The 26,098-nt window shown below is 47.8% G+C and overlaps 2 protein-coding genes across 12 annotated transcripts in view; one reads left to right on the forward strand and one right to left on the reverse strand.

Annotated features, from left to right (window-relative positions):
- The window catches only part of PODXL (podocalyxin like), a 42,667-nt gene extending 31,332 nt beyond the window's left edge, over positions 1-11,335 (forward strand). The window contains exons 3-9 of one of the 4 annotated variants that reach the window (XM_075757640.1): positions 129-283; positions 1,030-1,095; positions 6,380-6,536; positions 7,421-7,482; positions 7,562-7,729; positions 9,351-9,407; positions 10,716-11,335. In XM_075757640.1, the coding sequence (XP_075613755.1) occupies positions 129-283; positions 1,030-1,095; positions 6,380-6,536; positions 7,421-7,482; positions 7,562-7,729; positions 9,351-9,407; positions 10,716-10,910 (860 nt within the window). In that variant the 3' untranslated portion in view covers positions 10,911-11,335. The remainder of the gene's footprint in view (positions 1-128; positions 284-1,029; positions 1,096-6,379; positions 6,537-7,420; positions 7,483-7,561; positions 7,730-9,350; positions 9,408-10,715) is intronic. The other 3 variants (XM_075757725.1, XM_075757805.1, XM_075757895.1) reach the window with 3 other exon arrangements.
- A 12,949-nt stretch (positions 11,336-24,284) lies between these two features.
- Positions 24,285-26,098, reverse strand: part of MKLN1 (muskelin 1) — a 97,345-nt gene continuing 95,531 nt past the window's right edge. For all 8 annotated transcript variants that reach the window (XM_075758008.1, XM_075758354.1, XM_075758273.1 and 5 more), the window contains one exon: positions 24,285-24,611. In XM_075758008.1, the coding sequence (XP_075614123.1) occupies positions 24,490-24,611 (122 nt within the window). In that variant the 3' untranslated portion in view covers positions 24,285-24,489. The remainder of the gene's footprint in view (positions 24,612-26,098) is intronic.

Here is a 26,098-nt window from a genome sequence, read left to right on the forward strand (position 1 = left end):
ACAGTGAGCTACAAGGCAGGGCTAGAGCTGAAAACTTATTTTCAGCTGCTCATGAACGGAGCTGTGCCAGCTGTACCCTCAATACTGTGTCTGTCTGCTTGTTTTTTTGCTGTATATCGGGGACCTAGACCAGAGAAGCCGTGATGGCAGAACTGCATCAACCAAACCTGCAAGTGCTGACCAGAGCCCTGCCCATGCACAGCCATCAGCCCCAGCCCCGTGGGACCAGACGGCGAGCAGCAGTCCTGGCCACCAGCACCCTAACGTTTCTTTCCCAAATAAGGTAATGACGCCTACGGGAAAGTGGGCATTTCGTAGTGGTGTCTATTAATATTTATCTGGCATCGCACACACATGTAAAGCCTTAGGAAAACAAAATAATTCTAGATGAAATCCCTTTCTCCTGTGGCTTTACAGTGAAGAGACATGGAGGGTGGAGGTGAAGAGGATTATGGTCTGCGTGCTGAACAGGGAAGAAGTTAAATTTGGGAAGAAATAAGGAAGCATTATGGAGAGCAGAAGCTGCCTTGGGGCGGACTTGGTTATGACGAGAGAGAGATCACACTTCAGCATCAGCCACTTATGGATGATATTAGCAGAAAATGGTTTGGGAGCGCAGGGGGGTCTCAAAATACAAGCCAGGATAACTAAAGTGCTGGGAAGGAGGGAAGGCGATCCTGTTTCTAGATGCTCGGCTTTTGTAGGGCAGGATTGCATCATGGCCCACTGGCGTGGATCTTCTGACTGCCGGAGCCAATTCCTGCCTTACCTCCTACTGCAAATCCTAACGCTGCTTTGGGAAGTGCATTAGCAAACATCCCGCAGACAGCTGTGTCAGTTATCTGTGACAACCCTTTCCACATGTGAAGGGTTGAGTGAGGGCCTCCTGGGCCTGTCTCGTTTCCATAAAATGGATCAGAGCTTTGGTTGGGATGTCTCCTGGCTTGGGGCAGTCTGTTGTATTGGTGACCAACTGTCCTTCCAACCTATGTCAACGATTTGAGAGCTGCTTTTCTTCTGTCTTTATAGGTCATCTGTAAAGACCAGGTGCAAAATAATTGGCCCACCATATATCTGAAAGAAGCTAAAACCTGTGTAAGTACCACTCTTTTGGACTTCTATGTAGGATTAGCAGTTGTGTTGCTGTTGGAGATCAGGTTTTAACCTGTGGTACTCCAAGCATGTGAGCCTACAGAGATGAGAGTAATTTCATCAAAAGAAGATGCAAACACTTTTGGGGTGTAAAATGGTAAATGCAAACCCACACTCAGCAGTATCACCCGGTGGGGGATATGGCAGGAGGAGAAATGGCCCTTGTGGTCTTCTTCATGTAGAAGGACCAGCTGAGCCCACCCAGGACTCAGAAAAAGAGCAATGGGAAATTTTAGAGGGTGAAACTGTCCCTCTGCAAAGGCTAACGGGAAAGCTTTTTGCCTTTGCAGAGGAGCCAGAAGTTCATCCCAAAACCCAAGCAAAAAAATATGGAGTTCCTCCACAGTTGTTGTGTACTTGGTGAGACCTTGTAACCTCACAGCTGGGGTAGGGTAGCATCCAACTGCAGAGCAACTGGGAACCACAACAGCCTGGAGTTTGGGACTCACTATGCTCCTCAGTGCTACATCAGCTCTCACAGAACCCTCAACTGAGAGCGAAAAACTCCATTTCATTTGTTTCAGACACTCTACAGGACCCAGGAGTAGTAAAATGTAGTGCCAAGTTTGGGGAAAGGCAAGCCCAACCTAAGACTGTACACCAAGACCCCTACTTCTGGTGGGTGGATACTGTCTGCTGGCTTTTCTGAGGGATACTCACCTTCAAATTGATTCTTGTGGAAACTATGAGTTTCCTGCAATAGGGAAGATGCAATATATTGATAACTTTTAAGTAGGCTGAAGTTTTAAGTTTATGACAAAGAGGAAGAGATAACACCACATGGCTGGTAAGATCTTGACAGAGTGATTGTATCTGAGCTATGGGTAGGGCTCAGGAGTCTGTTTTGGCATTATAATGCTCTGGTTTCTGGATCTCAGCACTGCCAAGGCAACGTAAGCATTGGGAAATTCAGGGACCTTCTCACAGCTTATGCTGCACAGCATCAGAAATACCTGCATGAACCTCTGCTGTCCCATGAACCTCTGCTGTCCATGAACCTCTGCTGTTCATGAACCTCTGCTGTCCCATTTGTGAAATGGAGTGACTCTTCACCATATGGTGGTGAGACACAAAGTGAAGCCACACTGTGTTCATAAAACCCCTTGAGATACATGTTGAGACGAGCAGGATCACTCCTACTGACCACACTGGCTCTTGAAATTCCCTGTGGCTTGGTGGTGGCCCTGCCTGGCAGCCCTGGAGAGGGCTTGGACCTCCTGACGGCACCCACCATGCTCCTGGAGGAGGGGAAGTGCCTGTCTGCTGCCATCTCATGGTTATCACCTTCCTACTTCGGCTGTACTGGGTGTAAATGCTCCTTGCCTGCACACCTGCAGAAATGATGATGTTCGTAGCCATGCTGCCCTTTAACACTGAGGATGACTCCAAGGAGGGACCTTATAACCACGATGCCTGTGGTCCAGACTCCACAGTAGGACAGCCTCTCCTAAGAGCATCCCCTGCCCTGCTTTGTGCAATGTCAGAACCTGCAGCCGTGCCCCACTGGGAAAGCTTCTCATCAAATTTTATATTGAATATATAAAAATATTTCATCAGATTGACAAAATCTTACTTTGGAGCCTAAAGCATCCAGGTGACTTATGACTGTGCTGGTGTTCAATGCTTCCCTTCTCCTTCTGGGCCCAGTCATGCTCTTCATGGAGCCGCTGTCCTCCCCGTAGCTTTGCTGGAGCTGTGCCGGGAGGCTTTTTGGAAACAGGGATGGTAAAGCTGGGAAGTGCCGGCGCGCAGTGATACGACGGCGAGCTGAGGGGTGGGCAGACATCACAGCTTAGCATCATCCATCACTCCTCTCTGCCCACTCTGCTGGGCAATGGTGTGCTGGAGCTGGCGAGCCAGCAAGTCTGCCGCCCTGTTTCCCTTAGATTCCTCTGGGCATAATAACGAGCCGAAGCATTGTTAGTACAAAATGCCAATTATGCCTTGAAACAGCTGCAGAAAGACTGCAAGGGTGCATCCTCCCATAGCATCACTCTCCTGGGCTGCCAAAACACCTCCCACCCGCTTGCCGTTAACTTTCCACTCGGCATATTCCTGAAAATTGCAACAAATTTTATGCCTCCCAAGCTGAGCAGATAACAGAGAAATGGCACTATCTGGTTTCCCTGCTTTGTAGGCCCAGTAAACAAGTCTCTAGCCAAATCTTGACAGCAAAGTGAAAAAATCCTTTGCATTTCACAACCCGTGGGAAAACAGGAAAGTGCGTGCTATAAGGAGAAGTGTTCCAGAAATGGCTCCAATCCTGGTCCGCCAGAATGAGCCAGAGTCGGGACGGCATTGTACTAAAAGCTCAGCTCCAGAGAGAAGCCCGGGGAAGCATCAAGGGCAACACGGTGGCCTGGTGGTGGGCGACATGACCAGATCACACGTGGCAGAGGACAGAGCAATGCAGACCACTTCCCCCATGCATAGCTGGGCTCACGGGGCAGCACCAGCAATGCAGGGACCCCAGCAAAATGGTTGAGACTGAACCCAGGAATTGCGGGTGCTGCACCCTGTTGCACCTCAGTTTCTCCAGCTGCAGTAACTTTAAAAATAAAAAAACGCACCTCAGTCTGTCAATCTTAAAAAAAAAGAGCCAAATATATGGCTGGTACCACTTTGTGGACCAAAAGTACTTTATGGACTAGTTGGTTTCCACCATCCTTCCTCTTTAGGCGATGCTTTTAGCCAGTGCTGAAGTTTGGTCCATGTTCCCCCATGCTCCCTTTTGCCCCTTCTCCTTCCTTTGATTACAGCAGGATCTTAATGAGTTTCCTAATGAGGCTCATTAGCTAAAGGTCCAGCTCACAAATGTATCTTCAGCTGGGTTTTTGTTGGCTGCTTGGGGTGCTCCAGCCTTGGGATGGATGGATGCTCTGTTCCTCATCCCAACCTCAAAACGCATTAGGTGAAGCGAGAGGTGACCATGTCAGAGGTGGCTAGTGTCCCCTGAGCTCTGGTGGCCACTGTGGCCACTTCCCAGGGGTCCAGTGTGGCTCCTCCATCATGTCCCCAGCCAGGGCACAGATGGGCCCAGCAAGGCAAGTTGGAGGATGCTGGGGAGGACCAGAGCCTGCTCGAGCTGGAGGACACAAAAGCAACAGCGGGACCACCTAGACCCACACCCAGGTGCCCGAGGGAATTTGCTGTGTGTCACCCGCAGGGCTGGGGGCAGCAGGACGGTCCCCGGAGCAGCTGGAGGAACCCTCGTGCCAAGCAGGGTCGTGGTCCCCCTCGCCCCATCCAGCTGGTGGGGGTGGTTTGTTGACTCAAGAGCTGTTACCTCATTCGGGGATGTTAGTTTTAGGTCCCCGCCAGTGTGGGAACCGGATTCGAGCTGTTCGGCAGCGCCTGTCAACTCCAGCCAAGGAATGCGAGCGGCTCCGGCAGCGGGAGGGGAGAAGCTGCTGGGGCTGCAGCATCGCCACCGGGGCATCCCTGCCAGCGGCAGTGGCCCTTACCGTGCCCCTCTCCAACCCTGGAAAGGGTAAATCCTTCCAGTTCAGGCTCCAAAGGCGTTCAGGCACTGCTCACCATCCAGCAGCAAAGCAGTTCAGTGCTCAGCTGGGCTTCAGCCTCGCATCTGATTTCCCTTCCCACCCAAAAAAAAAAAAAAAAAAAGCATTTTAAAGGTCTTTTTTTTTTCCCCCCATGGGGTGGTAGGAGGAGAATTGGGTTATTAAGGGCTGGGGGAAGGCAGAGCTGTTGTAAAACTTGGGGAAGGAGCATGAAGGGAGGCAGCAGAGAGGCTTTTCATGCCTCTGCCAAGCAGAAAACACTGCACAGGCAGGGACTGATGAACTGCAGGACATTTAAAGCTTAGGAGCACAACCCAGCGTCCAAAGATGATAAAAACACCGCCTGAACCAAGCCGTAACCCTCTCCTCCCTGTCCTGCTGGAGACAAGCTTTTTGGGGGTGCTGCCTTGCCGAGGTCTCGTCTTGCTGCCTGTGGGCTGTGCTGGCACAGGGCAGGTTTCCCATCCAGCTCTTTTCCCAGGGATGCAGCTGGGATAGTGCGGACTTAACAGAGGGGCCCGGGAGAAGTTTCTCCCCATGCAAAGCGAAAGGACAGGCGAGGGCCAGCGGCGGTTCCCAGGGACAGCCAGGGCCTCACGGTGCTGAGCTCATCCTCGTGCTGTGCCCAGGACCAGTCTTCCGCCCCGGAAAGCGCATCCTGTCTCCACCGCCACTTCCCAAATATTTAGATAAGATGGGGTGAGATTAGGTGCCTTCCTCAGCCAGGCAGCTCCCATCCTTGCGGTGGAGCAAACGGGATGCTGTCGGTGCAAGCGGGACCCGGCCCGGATGGCGTTGCAGAGCAGGGGGGGCAGGTTTGGGGTGCTGGAGCAGGCAGGAGCAGAGTCTTTCCCAGCCAGGGCTCCTCCTGCCTAGCACCTCGTTTCAACGCGCACGGAGGACTTTTGCACGCAGGAGCTGCGCAGACAAGACCGTGCGCACGTAGCACCTGTGCACAAAGGACTTGTGCATGCAGCACCTGTCTGTGCACAACTTGTGCACGCAGTGCTTGTGCATGCACGAGCTGTGCACGTAGGAGCTGTATATACAGCATCTTCACATATCGGACCTTTGCAGGCAGGAGGACAATCGTCTCTACCTTAGTGAGCTCCCAGCTGCTACGAAGCATCGAGCAGACGCAAAAAGCCTCAGGAGCATCTCAGGGGGGATTTGGGCTCCATCCCTCCAGCGCTCTCCGGACTAACTCCCTCCGGGGATGCTCCAGTTTATCTGAAAGCAAAACATTTTCTCTTGCTTCCGCTGAGCCACAGAGCTGTGGGGAAGCCCTAGGGAGGATGAAGACCTGTGTTGGTGGGGACAGAGGGTAGAAATGCAGGTGGTGGGAGGCCCACGGATGCCTGTGGGGACACAGGGGGGGGCTGCACAGTCCTGTCCTCCCGTCGCGGCCCCTTGGCCTCCCCGCCCTGTTTCCCTCAGGGACCTGCTATTCCTGTAACACCAAAAGCTGCGGCGCTCAGATAAGACCAGAGCAGGGCCCCGGTGAGGAACGGCAGCCAAGAGCTCAGCTTCTCGTAAAGAAACTACTTTTAAACTTTTCCTGTTCCCTGGGAGGGCTGGCGGCAGCCGGGCGGTGCAAAGGGATGGGGGAGGATGGGGATGGGCACAGCATCCCTGGAGATGGGGTGGGATGCTCCTCAGCGGTCCCTGGGAGAGGGGACAGTACTGAGCGCTTGCTGTCACCGCAGGCCGAGTGGAAGACCACCAGTGACAACATCTCCTTCTTCGAGAGCTTCTGCTCAACGGGCCAGCACGCTTTCAACGCCAGCAGGGAAACGTGCACAGTGACACTGGCCTCCCATGAGCCCCGCTCCCAGCGCTGGGCCGTGTGGGCGGTTGTGCACCGTGAGTATGATCCCACCGTCCTGCCCCAAGGGGGACGGGATGGGATTGGCATCAGGGACCCTGGTGTGGGGATGCAGCCTGAGGCTTGGCAGAGCCCTTGGGGTCTGTTAGACCTTGAGCAAGGGGCTCCGTTCCTTGGGCTGCCCCATCTCAGAGGCTTAGGAGAGGCACAACAACCCCAGAAACGAGCTTTGCTCCCCAGTTAATGCACCAGATCCCTCTCCCATCCATGATAAGTCAAGACAGGGACCAGTCTCCATGAGGAAGAATTCCTCCCACATGGTTAAAACCCAGTGCCCAGCTCAAATCCTTCCCCAAGGGACCTCGGAAGGGAGGTTTTTGTCCACGTCGGAGTCCACCTTTGGGCACCGACGAACCAGGAGGATGGAGGCATCACGCTGCCTTGGTGCCAGGGGGAGGAAGGGCTGAGCCCCATCCTCCTCCTCTTTGTCATCAGGGCAGGGGCTGGGTGTGGGGGGGGTCCAGCCTCCAGCACCCGACCACAGGCAGGGCAGCCCAGCCCTGGGACTGATCCTGCACCGCTCCGGCACGGCCTCGAGCAGCCGGGTGCAGCTCCTCACTGGTCCCACTCACGAATTGCCCACCAAAGTGGAGGCCCCCACCAGGGTATGCACAGCCCAGGGCTGGGGGATGGTGGGGATGGTGGGGACGGGGGTCTCTGGGGCTGTCCCCCTGCCAGGAGAAGAGGTCTCAGCTCCTTGCCTGGCTGTGGAGGCATTTGCAAAGGTTGGCTCCATGCCCACACATCTCCACCCACCTCTTCCAGAAAGGGGGTCACCCCCGTTGACCGGGAGGTGGTGGCACAACCTGCACACACCACACCACCCCCTCCGCACTCATTGCAGCCTCTTTTTTTCCCCCAGTCCCTTTAGACCCTGAAAAAGTCCTCGAGGAGCTGAAGGAGAAGAAGGACAAGTTAGAGAAGGTAAGCAGGCTTGGATGTCCCCCAAGGTGGGTGACACAGGAAGCCCTCTTTGGGGCCTGACCCATCCTTTCTGTCGCAGCTTGGCATCACCAACATCACCTATGACAAAATGGAGAGGGAGATGGTAATCAACGATGAGTTCAGCACACCCCTGATCATCACCATCGTCACTCTGGCTGGCTCCCTGCTGCTGATCGCAGCCATCTACGGCTGTTGCCACCAGCGCTTCTCCCAAAAGAAGGACCAGGTAAGGTAGGAGCCGGGTGGGACAGGTACCCTGGGACCTTTTTGTCCCAGAGGCATCTTCAGGAGATGAAAAGCATCATCGTTGTCATCTCTTCTGGTGGAGACATCCTGGCTCGCCCAGCAGGCCGCCACCCTTGCGTATTGCTCAAGGGGTGTCCAAGTGCTGTGGATGCTCTGGAGGGGCAGGAGCTGCCCTTTGGGGGTGTCGGGGTGGGGGGTAGCCAGGACGAAAAACAGGGAAATGAGGGGCCGGTGTCGGTGGGGTATGGCAAGGAGCAGCATCCATCCCTGCTGCCACCCATCTGAGGATGAGCAGCATCCTCAGATCATAACTTTGACAAGAAAGGCTTTTTCAACCCAACAGCCCCTCTCCAAACCCATCCATCCTTCCCCGCCCCAAAAATTCTCAAGAATTCTCAAGCCCCAGGGGCTGCGGGGAGCCGGCGGCTGTTTGCAGGGTGGGAGGATGGCAGGAGGACATCGATGCTGTACGCCACACGGCTCAGCCTTTAGGGGAGCTGGGCCAGGGCCAAATTTCAGAGCAGCAACAGCAAGATTTAAGGAAGAACAGACACGGAAAAAAAAATAGTATCATTTTTATCTCAGGAAGCAATTCTGGGTGATTTTCGTGTCACATACACCTACAAGGACTGGCCGTTCCCACGCCCTGCAGCACCGGCGGGGAGAGCTCTGCCACGTACCCGCGGTTTGCATCAGCCCCTGCTGCTCTTGCTGAGGATTTAGTTCTGGCAGAGAGACAGAAAGAGGGTGGGAAAAAAAAAAAAATAATAAAATGAGGCCAAATGATGCAATTAGTGTAAACCACCCTCCCGATGCAGAAGCAAACTCCTGCATTTTACTTCAAGTCGTTTCCCCCCCAAAACCAGCTCATCCTTCCCAGGGGGTCCCAACCTCTGCCCCATGTGCCAGGAGCTGTGTGAAGGCAAGGGATAAGGCAACCTTTGCTTTAAGTGTTTTGCAATCTAATGGAGATGAACACAGGAGGCAGGGAAGAGCAAACCAATGCCAGCATCAGGCTTGTTTTTGCAAGGTTTCATTTTTTTGGGAGGATGCAAGACCTCAATAGATATTTGACCCCCACCGTGGTCCCCATGTAGTTTAGGGGGTTTCACAGCCGGGCCATCCCTCAGCTGAAATCTCCCTGGTCAGGGTGTAAAACATCCATCCCAGCAGGGACAGGAAGCAGTGGAATGCTCTTGCCCTGTACTGTTTAGAAAACAAGTAGAAATAGGGTAGTTTTAGCGATGGGAATGTGTGTCCCTCAAGTAACATGGTGCAGAGGAACCGGTACCAGCCCTGGCTGGATGCTCCAGAGGTAAATACCCACCAGCCACAGGGTAAGGTAGCAAAACCAAAGCAAGGGATGCCACTTCCTCAGTTTGATTCTTGCTCAGAGCACAGGAAAAGATCTTTTTGCAAGCAGTTGATAAGATCAAACACTTTTCTCCTTTCTGGATTTGTTTTTGGGTGGTTTCTTTTGTTTTCCTCCTGCTTCTTTTCCAAAAATGACTTGAAAGTTTTTTTTATTTTTATTTTTCTCCAACCCTCCCCACCCCATTCCCTTTTAAACCCTGCTGTTGTTTTACCTTGGAAATAACCAGCACATCCACCCTGATCTCCCCGGGTTTGATGATGGACATGTGGCCCTGATCTTTAATGTGAGTTCCAACACAGGGATTGGAGGGGTGGGCACTGCATCCGTAACACCCCCAGCTCTCACACCTGGTGCTTGGTAGGATTCAGTAGCTTTTAACAGGACTAAAGCCTACTAAAGCCCAGCTTTAAAGACCCCTTCCCCTTGCTGCACGGCGGAGGGGGGTGCCTTGCCACGACCGGAGAAAGCGCTGCCCAAGCATCCATCTATTCATCTGGGGGTTGTACCAGCAACCCCGGAGGGTGGAACAGCCCCTGCGAGAGCCCAGGTGCCTCTTCTGCTTTCGAGCATCCCGCCATCCCTGCCCGCATCCCCCCCCCACAACGTGCGAGCCAGGGGACCCCCAGCAGCGCCTTTGCAGCCCCCCTGCTAGCACCAAGCCCTGCAGTTTCACTTCTCCATCCCTTTCCTTCTCCATGAATTCCCTCCCACGCCTGTCTCCCGACATTTATTAGGAGCACTGTAATAAACCAAGCTGTAAATCCAGGCAGATTTTAACAGAGGTGCCTATCGAGAGCCCTGCACTCCCCAAAAAAGGGCTGACCAAGGACTGCAGCTCCCCAGTGAATCCCTCCGAGGTGGGATGGGGATGAAGGAGTTGCTGTGGTGAATGCAAAATTGGGATGGGGTTCTGCCAGGGGCTGAAGGGCTGGGTCGGAGCCTGGAGCACAGCATACCAAAGGCCCAGGGTGATGCAGTGCCTGATTTGTCCATGAATCGGCCAAAACCACGCATGGCCAAAGGGAAAGGGGCAGGAGGGGCTGTTCTTTCCCTGCCTGGTTTCCACCACGAGCTCCAGAATAGGGGTCTGAGATGATGCTTGTGGAGGGGCAAATGGGCCGGCAGCACCTGCAAGGTGGGAGCTGCCCTGGGTGGAAGGGTAAAATAACAATAAATCAGCTAAAAAGGGACAGGGGTGCAGAAAGGGGAGGGGAAGAATGGAGCTGAGTTGGGGACGCAGGAGTTGGGATGCAGGGTCGGGGTATGGCAGTGATGCTCAGTTGGGATCAAGCCATGGCCTCGTGGCCAGGCTGAAACTGGCAGCTGTTCCTGGAGGTTTTCTGCGTGTCTCTGGCTGCTCTTTCCTCCCTGCCACAATTAGCAGAGTTTCTCTCTTGCCAGCTCCGTGCTATCCCTGCGCTGCGCTGGTGCTGACTGCAGCCCCCAACCTCAACCAGCCCAGACTCTGAAAGTCTCTATATGTAGTTATATACATCTATACGGGGCAGCACCCACGGCTGTCTGGGAGGTGACATGCACAGCATGGCCAAGCTATTTTTCACTGGGGTTTCTGGGTTTTCTTTCCTCGCAGCAGCGCCTGACCGAGGAGCTGCAGACAATGGAGAACGGCTACCATGATAACCCCACGCTGGAAGTGATGGAGACCTCCTCTGAAATGCAGGAGAAGAAGGTGAACCTCAATGGCGAGCTGGGGGACAGCTGGATTGTTCCTCTTGACACCCTCATGAAGGAGGACCTGGAGGAAGAGGAGGACACGCATTTATAGGATACAGAATTCAAAGCAGCAAAAACCGACTACCACCCCCTAAAAAAACCTCCCATAATCCCTACACACACACAACTCTAAAACAAGGAAGAACTCCCAACAAACCCCAGAAAATCCCTTAATGAACTAATCACAGCCCCTCGTGCCACCATGTGGGGTGCAGGATGGAAAAAGAAGGGACACGAGAGGACAGCTCCGGGGCGCGTTGTCCACACAAGCCACCATGGTGGCCGGATTCGGATGAGCACCCTCCATCACTCACGGGTGCTCAGCAGGACCTACAACACCAGACCTGACCAGCCATGAGCGAGCAGGGTGGGTTTGCTCCTGAAGAGCTGCTGGTGTCTCCAAGCTTGTCACCTCCTATCCCATGTCCGACCAGGCCAACCGCAGCCTCCAGCTATCAAGCAACTCTAAAAATAAAAGGAAATAAATGTAAATAGGATGGGAGAGGGAGCACAACTCCCATCAGCAAACCAGCACCTGGCAGTTACAGCTAGAAAAAGCCTCTGGCCCATGTGATTTAGCCGTCATTCTGCCCTCCTCAACGTGACATGCCCAGGTATCAAGCAGAAAAAGCTGGAACAGCCTGTTCTTTTTATTCCAGTTTCCATCCTCTCCCCATAAACTGCTGGCTAAAACGCACAAGAGCCCCACGTTGTGCCATAGGCAAACGAACACATCCAGACCCAGCTGGACGGGGGGATGCAGCAGTGCCAAGTGATGCTCAGTCCTGCACCACCACCAGCTGTGCCGCAAAGGGCTGCAGGACAGATCCTGCACCCACTTGGAGACCTGGAAAGGTGCAACAGCTTCTTGTATTGATGCAAAAAGGGGAGGGAGAGGAGGAGGAGTCATTCCTTGAGTTCATCCCTCCTAGGAAGGGTTTAACGAGACCAAGGCCAGGCACAAGGCTGGGGGTATCATGGTACAGGAGCACAGACCAGCTCTGCTGCTGCATTTCCCTAATGAAGTGTTGATTGCCTTCCAGTAGTTATGCAGCAGCATCTCGTGGCCCATGTCCATCCTCCCCCAAGACCACGGGTTACGCGCACCATGATGGTTTGTGATTTTTGCGGTCGTGCCTTCCTGCGTGAGCAGCAGCAGAGAAAAGAGCAAGAGAAGCACGAGCCAGGTACCTTGGTGGTATTCAGGGTTTTCCATCGGTACAGCCCTTGGTGTTTCCTCTCCACAAGGTTTATAAGCTCAGCCCACATCCTCAAGCTTTTCTCCAAAAGCAGGTAAAATAGCAGAGACCTGCAAAGAAACTTCCAGCTCAGCAAAGCTGGGACTGAGTCTCTTGTCCAGGTCTCCCTTTGCCATCAATGTTAGAGGTGGGAAAAAAAAAAAAAATATGCAGGAGCAGAAAGTAGCTGGACTGAGGCCATTTTTTATTTTCCACTCCCCATCACAGCTCCTAAATGGCTGTACAAGGATGGGGAGAGTTTCACACCTTCGCTCTGGCTTTGGTGAAGCAGCTGAGCCCCGTCAGAGCCAGGGATCAGAGCGAGGCTCCATCCTGCAGCACACAGGGCAGAGGACGAGAGGGTCACTTGGGCGAGTGCATCTCCTGCCACGTGAGGATGGTGATAGTCCCAAGCCCTTTGCAAGCCAGAGGAGCTGCAGATGAAGAATGATGCCTGAGCACAGCCCTTCCTCTCTCCTGCTTGCCATAAATCGTGCATTCACCAGTGCACAACAGGGTGATTTCCTTCGGGCTCCTCCACCAAGTCAGCATGATGGGGATCTGCTCCCATGGCTGCCCTGGATGAGGGGAAAAGCGGAGCCGAACAATGGCAGGCTTAGAGAAAGCCAGGATGAGCCAGTCCTCAGGAGTACTCACCAAGGAGACGGTCGGGGCGGTTTGCTCGGCCCCAGGACAGAAGCTGGCAGAAGATACATCTTCTCAAAGGGACTGGCTCTTCTCTTTTCTCTCCTGTACCGAAAGGCCGAGTTTGAAGTGTTCAAACCTATATATTTTTGTATGTAAATATTCCTGCTATTCATTAGCAATGTATTCAGCACACTTCACTTACCTGTGCACTGCACTACGGGAAAGTAATTTTGGAGGGGGGTGGGGTGGGGTGTTAAAATTAAAAAAAAAAAGAAAAAATTAAAAAAAAAGCTAAAAGGCCAGTCTGGTAGGGGATCAAAATTCGACATGAAGCAGGAAAACGCCTCCCACCCGGATAACCCTGCACCACGGCTTTGTCCCCGCTCCAGCAGCATCAAGTTCAGCTCTTTAACATTGCAGCAAGGCTCAAAGAACCAGTCTGGGCATTCGCAATTGCTTTCGTGAGCGTGTTTGCCTCCCAGTCGCCCCGAGACACGAGCAAGCGGGTCAGCAATCTCACGTTTCTGTCCTTTGCAGAAAATAAACGCATCGAAAACACGAGGCAGCAGCGAGGCTTTGGCCGCCGGGGCTGGCGTTGCCGTAAGGATGCCCCTGGCAGAGCATCCCCAGGCAGTCGGGTTTTGGCATGTGCCTGAGATCCCCCTTCCCAGCGAAGAGATGCCAAAGTGCTTTAATGAATCAGGTCCAAAGACTTCCCAAGAGAACCCTACAAAGGCTTGAGATCAAGCAACCTTAAATCTTTCTGAGCAGAGACCAGTGAAGATATTAACTACTCAGCAAGTGCTTATAGTGATTTATATTTGAATAGGAATTGTACATTTATTTATTTTTCCAGACACCATATTTTTAAACCACTAATATTTTATAGTAGATTTTCCTTCCCCTATTTAAAGAACTATTTCCACGGAAAAAAACAGTATGTTTTTTATGTTGAAAACATTCTTTTTGCAAAAAAAAAAAAGTTCAGGTAGGAAATGCAGTGATGAGTATCTTTGGCCTTAATCCTTCCCTTTGTAGACTGTAGCCATAATTGTTAGACCAAAAATAAATTAAAAAAATAAATCTACCCAGGCATTTCCTCCCTCCCCACCCCTCCCTTCCCCACACTCCTCTCCCCCAAAACAGCTTTAACATCCAACACATTGTACAAAGAGATTATTGCTCTTACCTTCAGTGAGAGTTTTCCGAGCAGCTCGGCTGTCCTTGCAAGAGACTTTTCTATTTTCGGATTCACAAGGAATGTGTAAATATTTTAGGACCATTTATCTCCCGCTCGCAGTGCCATGACCCAGCTGATGAGGTTGATACCGTGACTGTTGCCTACAGAAGACATACAGGAGAAGACGTAATCCATAAGGGACTGCAGAAGGAGAACCTATTTCCCAAGGTGGCTATCCGTTGAACCTTGCACATATACTAGAGCTCTTATGTACTGTATAGCAGCATCTCTCACGGGGACAGGAGTCTGATTTACACTGGAATTTACTGAGGAACTGGATTGTAGAGATTATTCTTGCATTTTCCTACAGATATATTTTGAAAGCATCATGTATTTCTGTCAATAAACATTCTTATGTAAAAAACTGGTTTCTTGGCTGAGTGAACAGGGGTGGGGGGGAGCAGGGCTCATGCTCCAGAGCCACAGCTATCAGTTATGTCGATGTTACAACTGGCTATGGGTAGAGCTCGTCTGGAAACCCAGCACGGGCTCTGCATGGCCCTGCTAGCAAGAACACGTAAAACTACTGGAAAAGCGGGAGTAAAACCACCCCAGACCATCAGAGGTAGCCAGCCATGTATTTTTCCCATGCAGATGGAAGTATGACAGCAGTGAAAAACTTCTCTTAATTAAAAAAAAAAAAAGCAGAAACTCCAGAGGGGTGGGATGCTCAGTTGATGTGGGATGCTCAGTTGATGTGGGTGAGGGCAATCCCACTACAGGCAGAGTACCTGTCTGAACTATTAGTGGCTTTGGGGTTATGTTGGCAGGAAGGCAGAGGGAGTTTACCCTTTTTTCTGTATTTCATCCTCGCTCCTATTCCGCAAGCCCTCCTCACGCTTTGGTCAGGCTGTGGAGGAGGGAATCAAACCTCACGGCCCTAAGCCAGAGCAGCCTAACGAAGGAGGGCCATCATGCAAGGGCAATGGCAGGGTCAGCACCAGCATCTCCATTTGTGTTCAAGTGCCCAAAATAAAGCATTTTGTTCCAGGTTAAGTTTCCAGTTAAGCAAGGGAAATTAAAAAAAGAAATTAAAAAAAAGAGTATTTGAATCAAACTAAATTTAAGTCAGTGGTTTGCATCAGGCCAGGTTTTAACTGTGTTCCTTCCCAACAAGTTTTTGCAACTGCTAAGCACACGTTGGATTTATGGGATACCAACCCAGCCCATCAGTGATTTCAGGAAACAGGAAATTTTCTCTGCTGTCCTCAGGGACACGACAGGCTCCTCCAGCAGGAACAGCGCTTGCCGCCCAGACGTAAAACACCACCGGTTTCACAATTTCTGCACCACTACAAGACTTTCACAGACATTTTTTCATTCTCAGAAACAAGCAATGTTAGAACAAACAGACCTTAAATAAACCAGAACTTAAACAAACACCCTTGCTAGCATATACATTTTTATTAAGAAAAAAATGAACAAAATACATTCTCTCCTTATGTACATTACATACAACATAACTACATTTGTAGATATTCCTCATATCACTCATTCATTTCTGTACAGCATGGGGCTTACATACCAACCCAGAAATTATCAAAGGTGATTTACGCCAAGGAAGAAAATTAACACTCCAGGCTGAACAAAGATCATCTGTTTAGCCGCAAAGAAAAGGGCAGGATGGGGAATCACCGGAGTCCAGGAACGATGCCTGTAACCACCAAGGGCTCAGCACAGGACTAGTCAATGCTTGACTTGCGTATTAAAACACGTGCATACTTGACAGCGTTCATCACCCTACAGACGCTCCTTTCCAGCCCAGGGCTGTCTGCACCTCCCGGTTCAGCTCTCCTCTGGTCAGGTATCCGAGACAACGACTGCAGGACAAGACACCAAAGGGAATTCAGACGGACACTGGAGTCTGTGGGATTGCTGTAGAGATGGAAATGCTTCAAGTTGGATGTCAACACAGAAGAAAGGGCCAAATTTTGGACAGGGAGCGGGACGCTCACAACTCCAAGCACTACAAAAAGAATAACCAACTTTTGGGAACCACACGAGGAGGGTGTAGAGGACGAGATGACGAACATCGAAGGTACAGACAAACCAACAACCACACTGTATAGTGCTACGCTAAGAGTGGAGGCAACAGCTCAAAGAAACAGCTTGAAAAAGCACCCCTAACCAGGTTATGGTGTCCAGCAAGCTCAGCAGTGTTTAACCCCAAGCTACCCAGATCCTGTCTATGCTATCAATGCGTCTAGGAGAGAGAGGTTGTTTCAGCAGTTTCAACATACAACGTTCAAAGGGAAAATGCTTACCAAGACTAGATACTTCTAAAATGAGGCACGTTACATCTCAGCATCTAAACGTACCCGATGCACGTGACCACCAGCCCACAAGGACGAGAACCTCGTCTCCCATTAACTGAGAATAAGCCAACGAGCTGTAATTTTCTGCCCTAGGCAAAGTGGTCTGCAAGGTTCGGGACCTCCAAGACTCAAGACTCCCATAAACACAGTTGTTTGTATTATTAAGCTCTTTTCTCTTGCTTTTGGTCTCCCCAGCATCCCCTCATTTCCTGCTGTGGAGGAGGGTATGCTGGAAGATGTAGCAGAAAATACAGCTTTAATAAATAGTAACAGCTACTAATAACTAGGGGTTTGTTTTCTTTTCCACTACCCAGCACAGCAGTTTCTGAAGTGAAAAGTGTTTTGCACATCAAAACATCAACAGGAGGGAGAGAGGGGAGGAAGGATAGGAATTATGAGGAAGAGATGGAAGGAAATATTCAGCCTCCACTGCTAGTTTGCCTTCCCAATTACCGCGGCAGACGAGAGGGGAAAACAAGTCAGTGGCACAATAGTTATCTCCCTCCATGGTTAGATAAAAGTCTTCTCCAGTGTGGGAGTTCTCCGTAGTGCCTGGGGAAGGAAATCAGGCTGTCACCTTTTGAATAGCATGTATTATCACAGGGTAAGAAGAGGTACAAGGATCAGACCAGGCTATTTGCAGTGAAGTCACTGACTCGCAACTAAGAAACCACAGGTTGATAAGAGCCATTTTCTCCTTTTAAGAGCTGAGGTTTTTGTCAAAACCTCAAAAAAAAAAAAATAACACTTTTCAGCCTCAAAGACCCTGTTCACACGCTGCAGCACTTTTCTATTTAGTGAAACATGAAGTAATTGATTCAATCCTTTGGGCAGCTAGTTACAAAGTCAGGATATTTAAAGTGTATTTTCTCATCACTGGGGAGAAAAACCTGTCTATTGGTATTTGGGATGTGGAGAAGACTGCAACCATGGAGCCACTGTTGTGGTCTAGCCTTCCCACCACCATATTAATTAAAAAGCAGCTAATCTCCCTTAAGCTCACTGGCAGCTTTCATCAGAAAGCTCAGAATGTTTTTAAGTTTTAACAACCTCTTAAGCCTGCCAGACCTGATCTGATAACCAATTGTGTTGCACACCCCTCCAGTATTTTGGAACAGTGTTGAGCCCAGCTGGCTTCTTTGCAATCCCTGCAGAGGGACTGCAGAAAAAAAAAAAAAAATATAATTTGTGTTAGTGCCTCTGGTGTCTTTGGGGTAAAGAAGGCCAAAGCTCGAGGTGAAGCTCCAGGTCTAGAAGATCCTGGTATTGCATCACTTCCATTTGAAAAAGAGCCAGAGAATCCAGCTCACATGAAAAAAATCAGCTCTAAATAGCAGACCTACTTGTTAAGAGAGTTTTCAAAGTCCTTCCGCAAAGGACAGACCACACATGAGCTCACATGAGCCACCACTACATTATCCCCAAGTCTATTTCTCTTCCCATTCCCTCTGCCCTGCTACACTGCAGAAACAAACCAAATACCCCAACTACTAGGTGTTTGCCCCCGCTGGTGAAAGATTTGGGATTATGAAAGCAGGTAGCAGAAACACAGGACTATTGTTTCAATGAACTTGAGAATTGGTATAATCGTATTTGTCTTCTGTCAAACAGCTACCACACTCCTGGTACCATGCAAAATAAACCCTGCTGAGACAGGAGGAAAGGCTTATCACAGCCTGGAAAGTTGGGTCATGGAGAGGCACAAGTAACTAGGTGTTTGCTGCAACTAGAGCGTGATGACGTGACACTTAATAGCAGTGAACAATCAGGGAAATAAGAAACCAGAATAAATGGGGGAATACCCAAGGGACCATGCTTTGACCATCATGCTGGACAGCATATATACTGGTGATAGATTTTCCTTTCAAATTAGTAGCAAAACCAAAAATCTAACCTGGGAGAGCCAGTTTTGAGCTATTCACTCACCCTACTTTTCCCAGGAATGAGCTGCGATGTCATGCTAGAGCTGAACAGAGTCAACTGATTTCTGACAGCACTCAAATACTTACAGTGTCCGCGTCAGCTGTGCTGACTTACAGCAAACAGCTGGAAGCGAAGCCAACACGTACCTTTGCACCAAGTATAAATTAAGATTTCAGGGTACTGAAGTGATACACTGATAGCAGCTTAAGCAAATCTGTGGCTGTAGGTATTTGGAAGCAGAGCACTGAATTTGGGTCACAGCAAGTATCTGGAGTTCATCACTAACAAATCAAATTCAAATACATGAAAGCAAAGGAGACGGCAGCAGTATGTTACCTTTAGGATCTGTGCTTGGGGAAATGTTGCCTTGCAGACCTCTAAACCTAAGCCATATAGCTGGTGTTATATACAACCCACGCAACCACTATCCTCTTCAGAGGTTTACGTATATAACCAAAGCATACGTGGATAATCCAAAACTCCATCCAGTTCTTTGACCTCTGCCAGGAACGCCAACAGTATACCTGCTGGCATCAACTGCGACGTTTTCTTGTGCGACTCGCCAATGGCAATAAGCAGGTCACTAACAGGCTTCCACTCTAAAACCGCGTTTGGATCCATTGCCTACAGATAAAGCATCTGGAGTCAATTTATCCAAGCACTGAGCCATGTACTATTATAATGGTTCCAGTACAGTAAACCTACTTTTTTCCATTCCAACTGTTCATTTTAACAGAAGCTTTCAGTAACACAGGAATTTTTGCCTATAAGTCATTACCACAGCTTGAATAATTTCCAGCATAACCTTTTCCATGACAGGGTATGATCAGGTCTACCATACCCATAGGTGTTTAGATATACTAACAAGTTTCTGACAGTACATTTTCCTTTCAACAACATTTACAGCTTATATACTACCATCAATCTATATCAAGAACAAGTCATATGGTTGTTCGTAATCTCTCCTTTTACAAAATAAGACCTGTCTCCAAATTATCATGTGTATTAATAAAATTGGCCAAGCTCACACAGAGTTTCTACAATCTTCCCCCTTACTCAAAACAGCAATTTATTATTTTTTTTTAATTGGGCCCACCTCCGTTTCTGTAATAACTACAGCTATAAAATGACACAAGCACTTCCAGAGACATACATGAATTGCTTTTACTGTCAGGACTTCACTTGACAATAGCCAAACATTCCTTAACTCTGAGCCAACCACAACTCATAAGCTAAAATTCAAAGCATACACCGGGACTCAAGGTTTCACAAGACATTTTTCCACTTCTAAAAACAAAGGTACTGATTGGAAATGTATCTAATAATTTTTGCCATTTTCCCCAGAAGCAGCACAGCATTACATCAAAACAATTACTGCATGTACAGAGATGTAGGAGCATTCAAGTTTAAGGCTGCACAAGAGCTAATTCACACTAAAAGTTTCATTCAATAAGCTCTACAAAAGTATTTCCTTCTCAATTCTGAAATACAGGAGGCAAGAGAATTAATAGTATTAATATTATAGGTACCTGCCACTCTCCTGCATTTGAAACAAGCAGCATTAATGCTAATCTTTCTTGCACTAAGAGCAGCAAATGAGTTTCAAGTGTTTCTCAGAACACTGCTCTGAATTTATCACTCGTTGCCTCCAGCACTCACAAGTGCAGGTTTGCACAGCAGGGCAAGAGTAGTGTATGACTTTGTGACAAAGAAAACTCCCTTCTACAAATTTGCACACGTCAGGAAAATGATTCAGAAAACAGCTGTTACACAAAGCCCTACGGAAAAGACTCTTCCAGAGTCATTACTCTGCTTTGGAAGGAGTCTCTTCTGGAAGAATAAACAGCTAATGGAGACCCTGACACTTGTGGCTGCCGATTAAAGAAAAACACAGATAAAACTATCATAATCCCTTGCCACTAGCCCCATACCGCTGCAAAGAGCCTGCCCTCCTGCAAATAGGGAGTACGATTCATTTGCTCACTGACCGTTTAGTCAAATTTTCAGGCTAGGTTGTTACATCAGTGATCAAGAAATTTCAGCAATTTAAGCCTGTCATTGGATCTTTACTCCAGTACAACCTTCATGTTTTAGCACGTTCTTTGGGAAAGTTTCCTAATTTCATTCTAGTTGCCACTTCACAAGGCAAAATTTTAGAAAAATCTTTCCAATGGGGTCTTCACAGGCTGATTTTTCCAAAATGAGAGCATGATTTTGCTAACTGATTTTCTGGTAGGAAGCTCCAGCCTGACCACAGAGGTACTGTGTAACCTGTGTGCACTCAGAGCCATCCTGGGCAAACAGAACCAAATCCCAGACATTTATTTACACAACTGGGTATCATCACTACCTAAACTACACATACAAGATACTGTCCAGAGAAAGGGCAAACTAAACTTTTCCAAGACAAAGTTCTCCTTCCTCATTATACTCAGCAAAAGGAAGAGATATTTAAGAATACATACATCCAAAATGTTATCTTTAAAAGACCCAGAAGGGGAAAAACTACAGCTAATTTCAATAACCATTTTGCATCACCCTTCAGGTCTCCCCAGGATCAATATTAACTATTGGGATCCTCAAAAAAAAAAAAAAAAAAAGGAGGGGGGGGAAGAAGGCAGCTATAGTCTCCTCATTTTTAACTAGATCATCTAAGTAGGTCCTCTTTGGGAGAAGTCTTTTTGGGAGGACTCTTAAGGACTTCTGCCTCATGACTTCTATGCGCGGTTGTATAAGACAAACATTAAGAAACTCATTTAATTCTGCCTAATCCTAGTGACCAAAAATCAAATCCAAAGGGCTTTATGTCTCTAGGAAAATGTGTCCCTTGATAGGAACAACTTTGCATGAAGAATAATTTCATTTTTTTCCAAAGAGATGATCTACTGAGTAATACTGTAAGGGCAACTATGCTGAAGGCCAGTGTCCGTGAACCAAACTCATGGATCTCAAATGGATTTTTAAAAAAGGCTAAATCAGGACTGAAGTCTTGACATCCATATCAAATTTATCCCACCCTGACTTCCTATAACTTTAAAAAACATACCAGAACCTTGTAACTTTGGCTTTAAAGACCCTCCAGTCATCATCAGTCCCTCTCTGACTAGTAAGGATGCTTTCTTTTGCAACATCTTATTTACAAGTTAACACATAATTTAGAGGTAAACTACTGTAGTGCAAAGATTATGCGGTGTTAAATCCATACACAAAGTCGCTCTATAATATAAGGTCAAGGCAAATACAGTATCTTTGTCTTGTCTAAGCTAAAAAGCCGTCTCTGCTACAGCCTGCAAGCAGTAAGGGTGAGGTTTGAAGACTTCTCACCTACAGCTTGTATATAACATTGCATGCACTGCGCTGTGAAACGTTTTCAGGTCGCTGTTTTCAGATCAAGTCGGTCTCTTCTGTTTGTACTTCAGTATTTCTGTAATGCTCACATCTAACGTTCTCCTGGAGTATCGGTAAAGATCTGCATGTAACTAAATTCAAACTCTCCCTATAAATGCTTGTCAATAACTGGCTTATTTTGAAAGGACATTTATACTTCACTGCTCAGATTTTTTAATTATTTTAAATCAGGTAGCATAGGATACACTAATGCAAAGAAATAATTTAATTTTGACTCCTTGCTTTAAGGACACAGACCAGGAAAGACCCCTGGCAAAGCCACAATAAACCTTCACTTTGGATTAACCTTTCTGGCCACAGGGTGCCTCTGCTGTTCAACAAATACTCCAAAGCTGAGCAAATAGCTTCTGCTGGTTAATCACCAGCTGTAATCCATAAACTGTACTCGTGCAAGCTGAAATCGATCTGCTCAGGATAAAGTTAGGTCAATATTTGATCATCCTGAAGTGCTCTCATGAGCTGGGATTGTCAGTCCTGCAGAAGCAATGTTCACTGCGCTCGGGCGAATCATTCATTTACGCTATGCTACAAAAAACCCTGAGCCAGGCTGTCAGGCTCTGCATGCACCCCTGACGCAGAGGACAATGACCTTTGATTGAATTTCTATAACACAAATCAAGTCTGACACAATGTATGGCTCAGCACCAACGCTGTTCACAAAGCTCTTGGCATTCCTAAACTTCCACTGTGCCCTTGCTGGGGCTCCTCAGCCTAGTTGTGATCTTTTGGGTAGTTATTACACGTAGTTATTGAAGCTGTACACATAAAAGTTTACCAAGTGCTTGGTTGATTAGAAAACTCTCACAAAAGGCAATTAATCATTTGATTGAAGTTGGAGAATACACAGGCAATGAGATCAACAATAAGGGAGCACAACAGCACTAAAATTGTAAGTACTAGAGGGCTGCAGCATTTTGGCATTAAAAAGCGCTCAGTTCAATCTCAATGGAAACAATGCGTCGATTGGAATATTCCCCCAGCAGAGCACCGTCAGTATCTACATTCGTACCATATAAGCTCTATCTTAACTAGTTAACAAAACGTCAAAGGTAGCACATCGCAAAGCCTAGCAGTGACATAAAACTTTCTCTATCACTGGAAAAAAAAGTAATGTTTCAAAGAAACAATTCAATCAGATTTCATTTACCACACTACGTACAGAGTGGATTCTTCCACAGACATCTGATTTGCCATCCACTGAAGTATACAATGTCTAAGCAGTCTCAAGTTACAGGTTACTTAAAAACACTGTATTTGTATTGTCCTCCCTGAAGAAAAAGCAAAGCGCAGCCTCTAACATATTGTTCCTTTCTGAGTTTTTAAATTTATTTCTAGCATACTAGGACTACAAAAGCCACACAAAGAACATGATAAAGAGGCAATAGAACGCAATCAAGGCAAGCAAACACTCAAGCTCTGAAAAAGACACTTCACTAGCTCTTTATTTCAAGAGTCCAAATCATCTTTGCACACACAAGACTTCCATCAAGTTTAAGAGGAGTTGTGTAGCCACACTGGGTGCACCAACAACACCCTACTGGCATGAACATTTCTGGACATAAAGCTTTGCAGTGTCATATAAATATTTACATCTGCCAGTTTTTACTGAATGCTCACCGACACCAAATGCGCAGTTTCTAATGCTGGGTACGCATATCCTTCATTCCACTTCATAGTGCAGCACCAAGCCCTTACCTTATTTATAAAGAAGGCTTTCAGCAAGGAAGAATATATTTTCTATACATATGCATCAGCTTGCTTTCAAAGAGATTTATGCTAAAAAGGCCTCCCTCACGTTCAGATCTAGGTCTAAAATGCATTTAAAAGTGAATGAGCTGCACTACATAGGAAGGAAAAAAGCTGTTTGGGGCAATCCTCTTTACATTTACACATTGACAAACGCACACAGAAGCATAGGTGCACGTAAACGAAGACAATCTGCTTCAGAAATTCTACACCCAACCTGGAGTCAGGTTGCAGAGGTTGGGCGTGCATGTGGTGGAAGACCCAGTTCTGCCTGGTTCTGAGAGGACCTGCACGGTTTCTCATCAGAAGAGCATGGCAGTGAAAACAGCAATCCCTGAAAACGGGCCTGTGCAGACAACGACTGCACTCCCATTTTCCAGCGGTTTCTCTGAGGTTCCCACTTGCCCATCAGGTCTAAGTGGAAGACTCCAGAGAATGGAAGATAGCCATTTATGTATTTAGGTTTAGACCAGATATCAGATGCAATTAGACACCACTGTTGGGCCAGTTCTGGGACGAGGAGACATATATTTGTAACACGTGCTCCCCTTCACATGACACACTGCGATTACAAGACTCAAGACACATACATTACTATTACCTCAACGCGTGTCAGTGTCCTGCTGCCAAGTTATTCGGCTGCTGAGGATGGAGTTGTAGGATAAAGCAATGTATCATGACTTGCTACAAATCAGCGAAGAACAACCTCCCCCCCCTTTCTCACAAAACCCAAAATAAAACTCATCATCTTTAATTCCAGACAACCCACAAATATCAATTTTTCCCTACAGGCAAAAACGAGCACTGCATGATTGGGGGTTGGTTTTTGGTTTGTTTTTTTTCTTTCCCCCCACCTTTTCATCTTACATTTGCTAACTCAAAATCCAAAGTCAGAAAAAATATATATATTTAGTCGGAAGTATGTCAGTTACATTTTATTAACCTACTCCAAGGGAAAAGCTTCAGGGATTCACCATACAAGTATAAAACCCCTTTCAAGCACCTAGGGGTTACTATATTACTTCATCCCAGCAGTCAATCAATGCAGTAAAAAAATTAAAATACTGAAAATGGATGCTTTTCCCCTCTTCCACATGTCCAGTGATTGCTCCGTTACAGCGTGATGAGGTCCACCAGGTTGCCTTTAGGAGGGGTCATGTTGTCCGGAAAGAAGTTGACTAGTGTATCAAACAGCTGAGTTCTCTGCGCATACGTGTGGTCAACATCTGAAAATCCTGGAGGAGGAAGAAAAGGGGAAAGCAAGTGAGCACTCACTACTTTAAATGCTTGGTTGAGCTCTGGAGTATGCCAGTTGTCCATTTTGGATGGACGTTAACTATTTGCTACTTCTGCTTCAACTAAGAAGGCTGCCAGCTCTCCATCCCACTACTATGTGCATACACACAGAGAGATCACATCACCCCAAGCCAACGCTGCAATCAAAATGCCAAAAAAAAAAAAGCAAACGGCTGTCAAGCTCATCAACAGTCCTGAAGAAATGGGGGAAGCAAGAGTCCTCAGGGGACTGCTCTGATGTCCCAGAAAACAAAACTTGTGTAGCTATTTTTATTTGGTGCCTCATTTCTTCTGTCCTCAGGCCTTCCTCATTATCTTCACTACTGTCTTAACCCAAACTGGTACTTACTTGTACCGCTTGCAGGTTTTTTTGAGACAAGCTCTGCTGATGGTAGGAGTCCCAGGTCATCTTTGTTATTTAATCACTGGACTCGCACGGAGGACCCGGGCTGCATCTTGGCACAAGGGTGCTTTGCAAACTAGTTTTGTGAAGTGCTGCCTCCCAAAAGGGGAGGGTTTAGTCTGCAGCAGAAGCATTGTTTATCCAAATCCCCACACTTAAACCATCAACAGCAAGAACAATAGAGTGGGCATACAATGATTTCCTCCGCTTTGTATTACTTCAATCACTGGTATCTCAAAGGAATGTTTTTTAATTCAATGAATGATCTCTTCAGTTAATGAAAGTCAACCAAGTTAATCAAATCAAGGAGGGCTTGGGTTTTTTGTTTTATTTTAGAAGCACCGCTTGATATATGTATCCTCCTATCTGTAAAGCCAATCTCCGAATAAAGCATTGCATTGTGTCAAGAACTAATTCATCTTTTAGAACACTTAAAACTAAGGAAAAAACAACTTTCTGAAACTTGGGTTTTCTTCCTTAAAAAAAAATTCATCTTATAGCATCCTCTAGGTAACATCTTCCAAACCACACAAACTCAGCAGAACTTCCCATCCAGCAGGGCAGATAGCGCAGCAAGCTTTTTCCTCCCCTCCATTCCTCAGATCAGGAATTATGCATTCGTCAAAAACTGAAGTCACCCATACTCCTAGCGAGAGCTTGGTAACTTGAGGACAGCACATTACTACAAGAATGTAAGTTATGCCTATAGGCTGCCTATAGCTTGCCCAAGATTAATCTCTCAACTGTTTAAAACAGTTAACTGGACAGAATAGTGAAATAAATTATGGCTTTGGCTCAGACCTCCTGTTTCCAGCCCTACGCGCCACTGTTTTCTTCGCTCTTGACATTCTGCCCAAAGAACTAGTTTTGCAAAGAACAGAGCGAACCAAACTACTCCAGGAATTGCAGTTATCACAGCAAACAGAGCCGTAGCCATGCTGTGAGATTCCAAAGTGACATGACAGGAGGTGCTGTACTCTGACCAAAGCTTCTGTTTATTTGGGTAACAGTGAAGCATCAGAT

The sequence above is a fragment of the Balearica regulorum genome, chromosome 1 (assembly GCF_011004875.1).
Source record: "Balearica regulorum gibbericeps isolate bBalReg1 chromosome 1, bBalReg1.pri, whole genome shotgun sequence".
Taxonomy (NCBI): Eukaryota; Metazoa; Chordata; class Aves; order Gruiformes; family Gruidae; genus Balearica; species Balearica regulorum.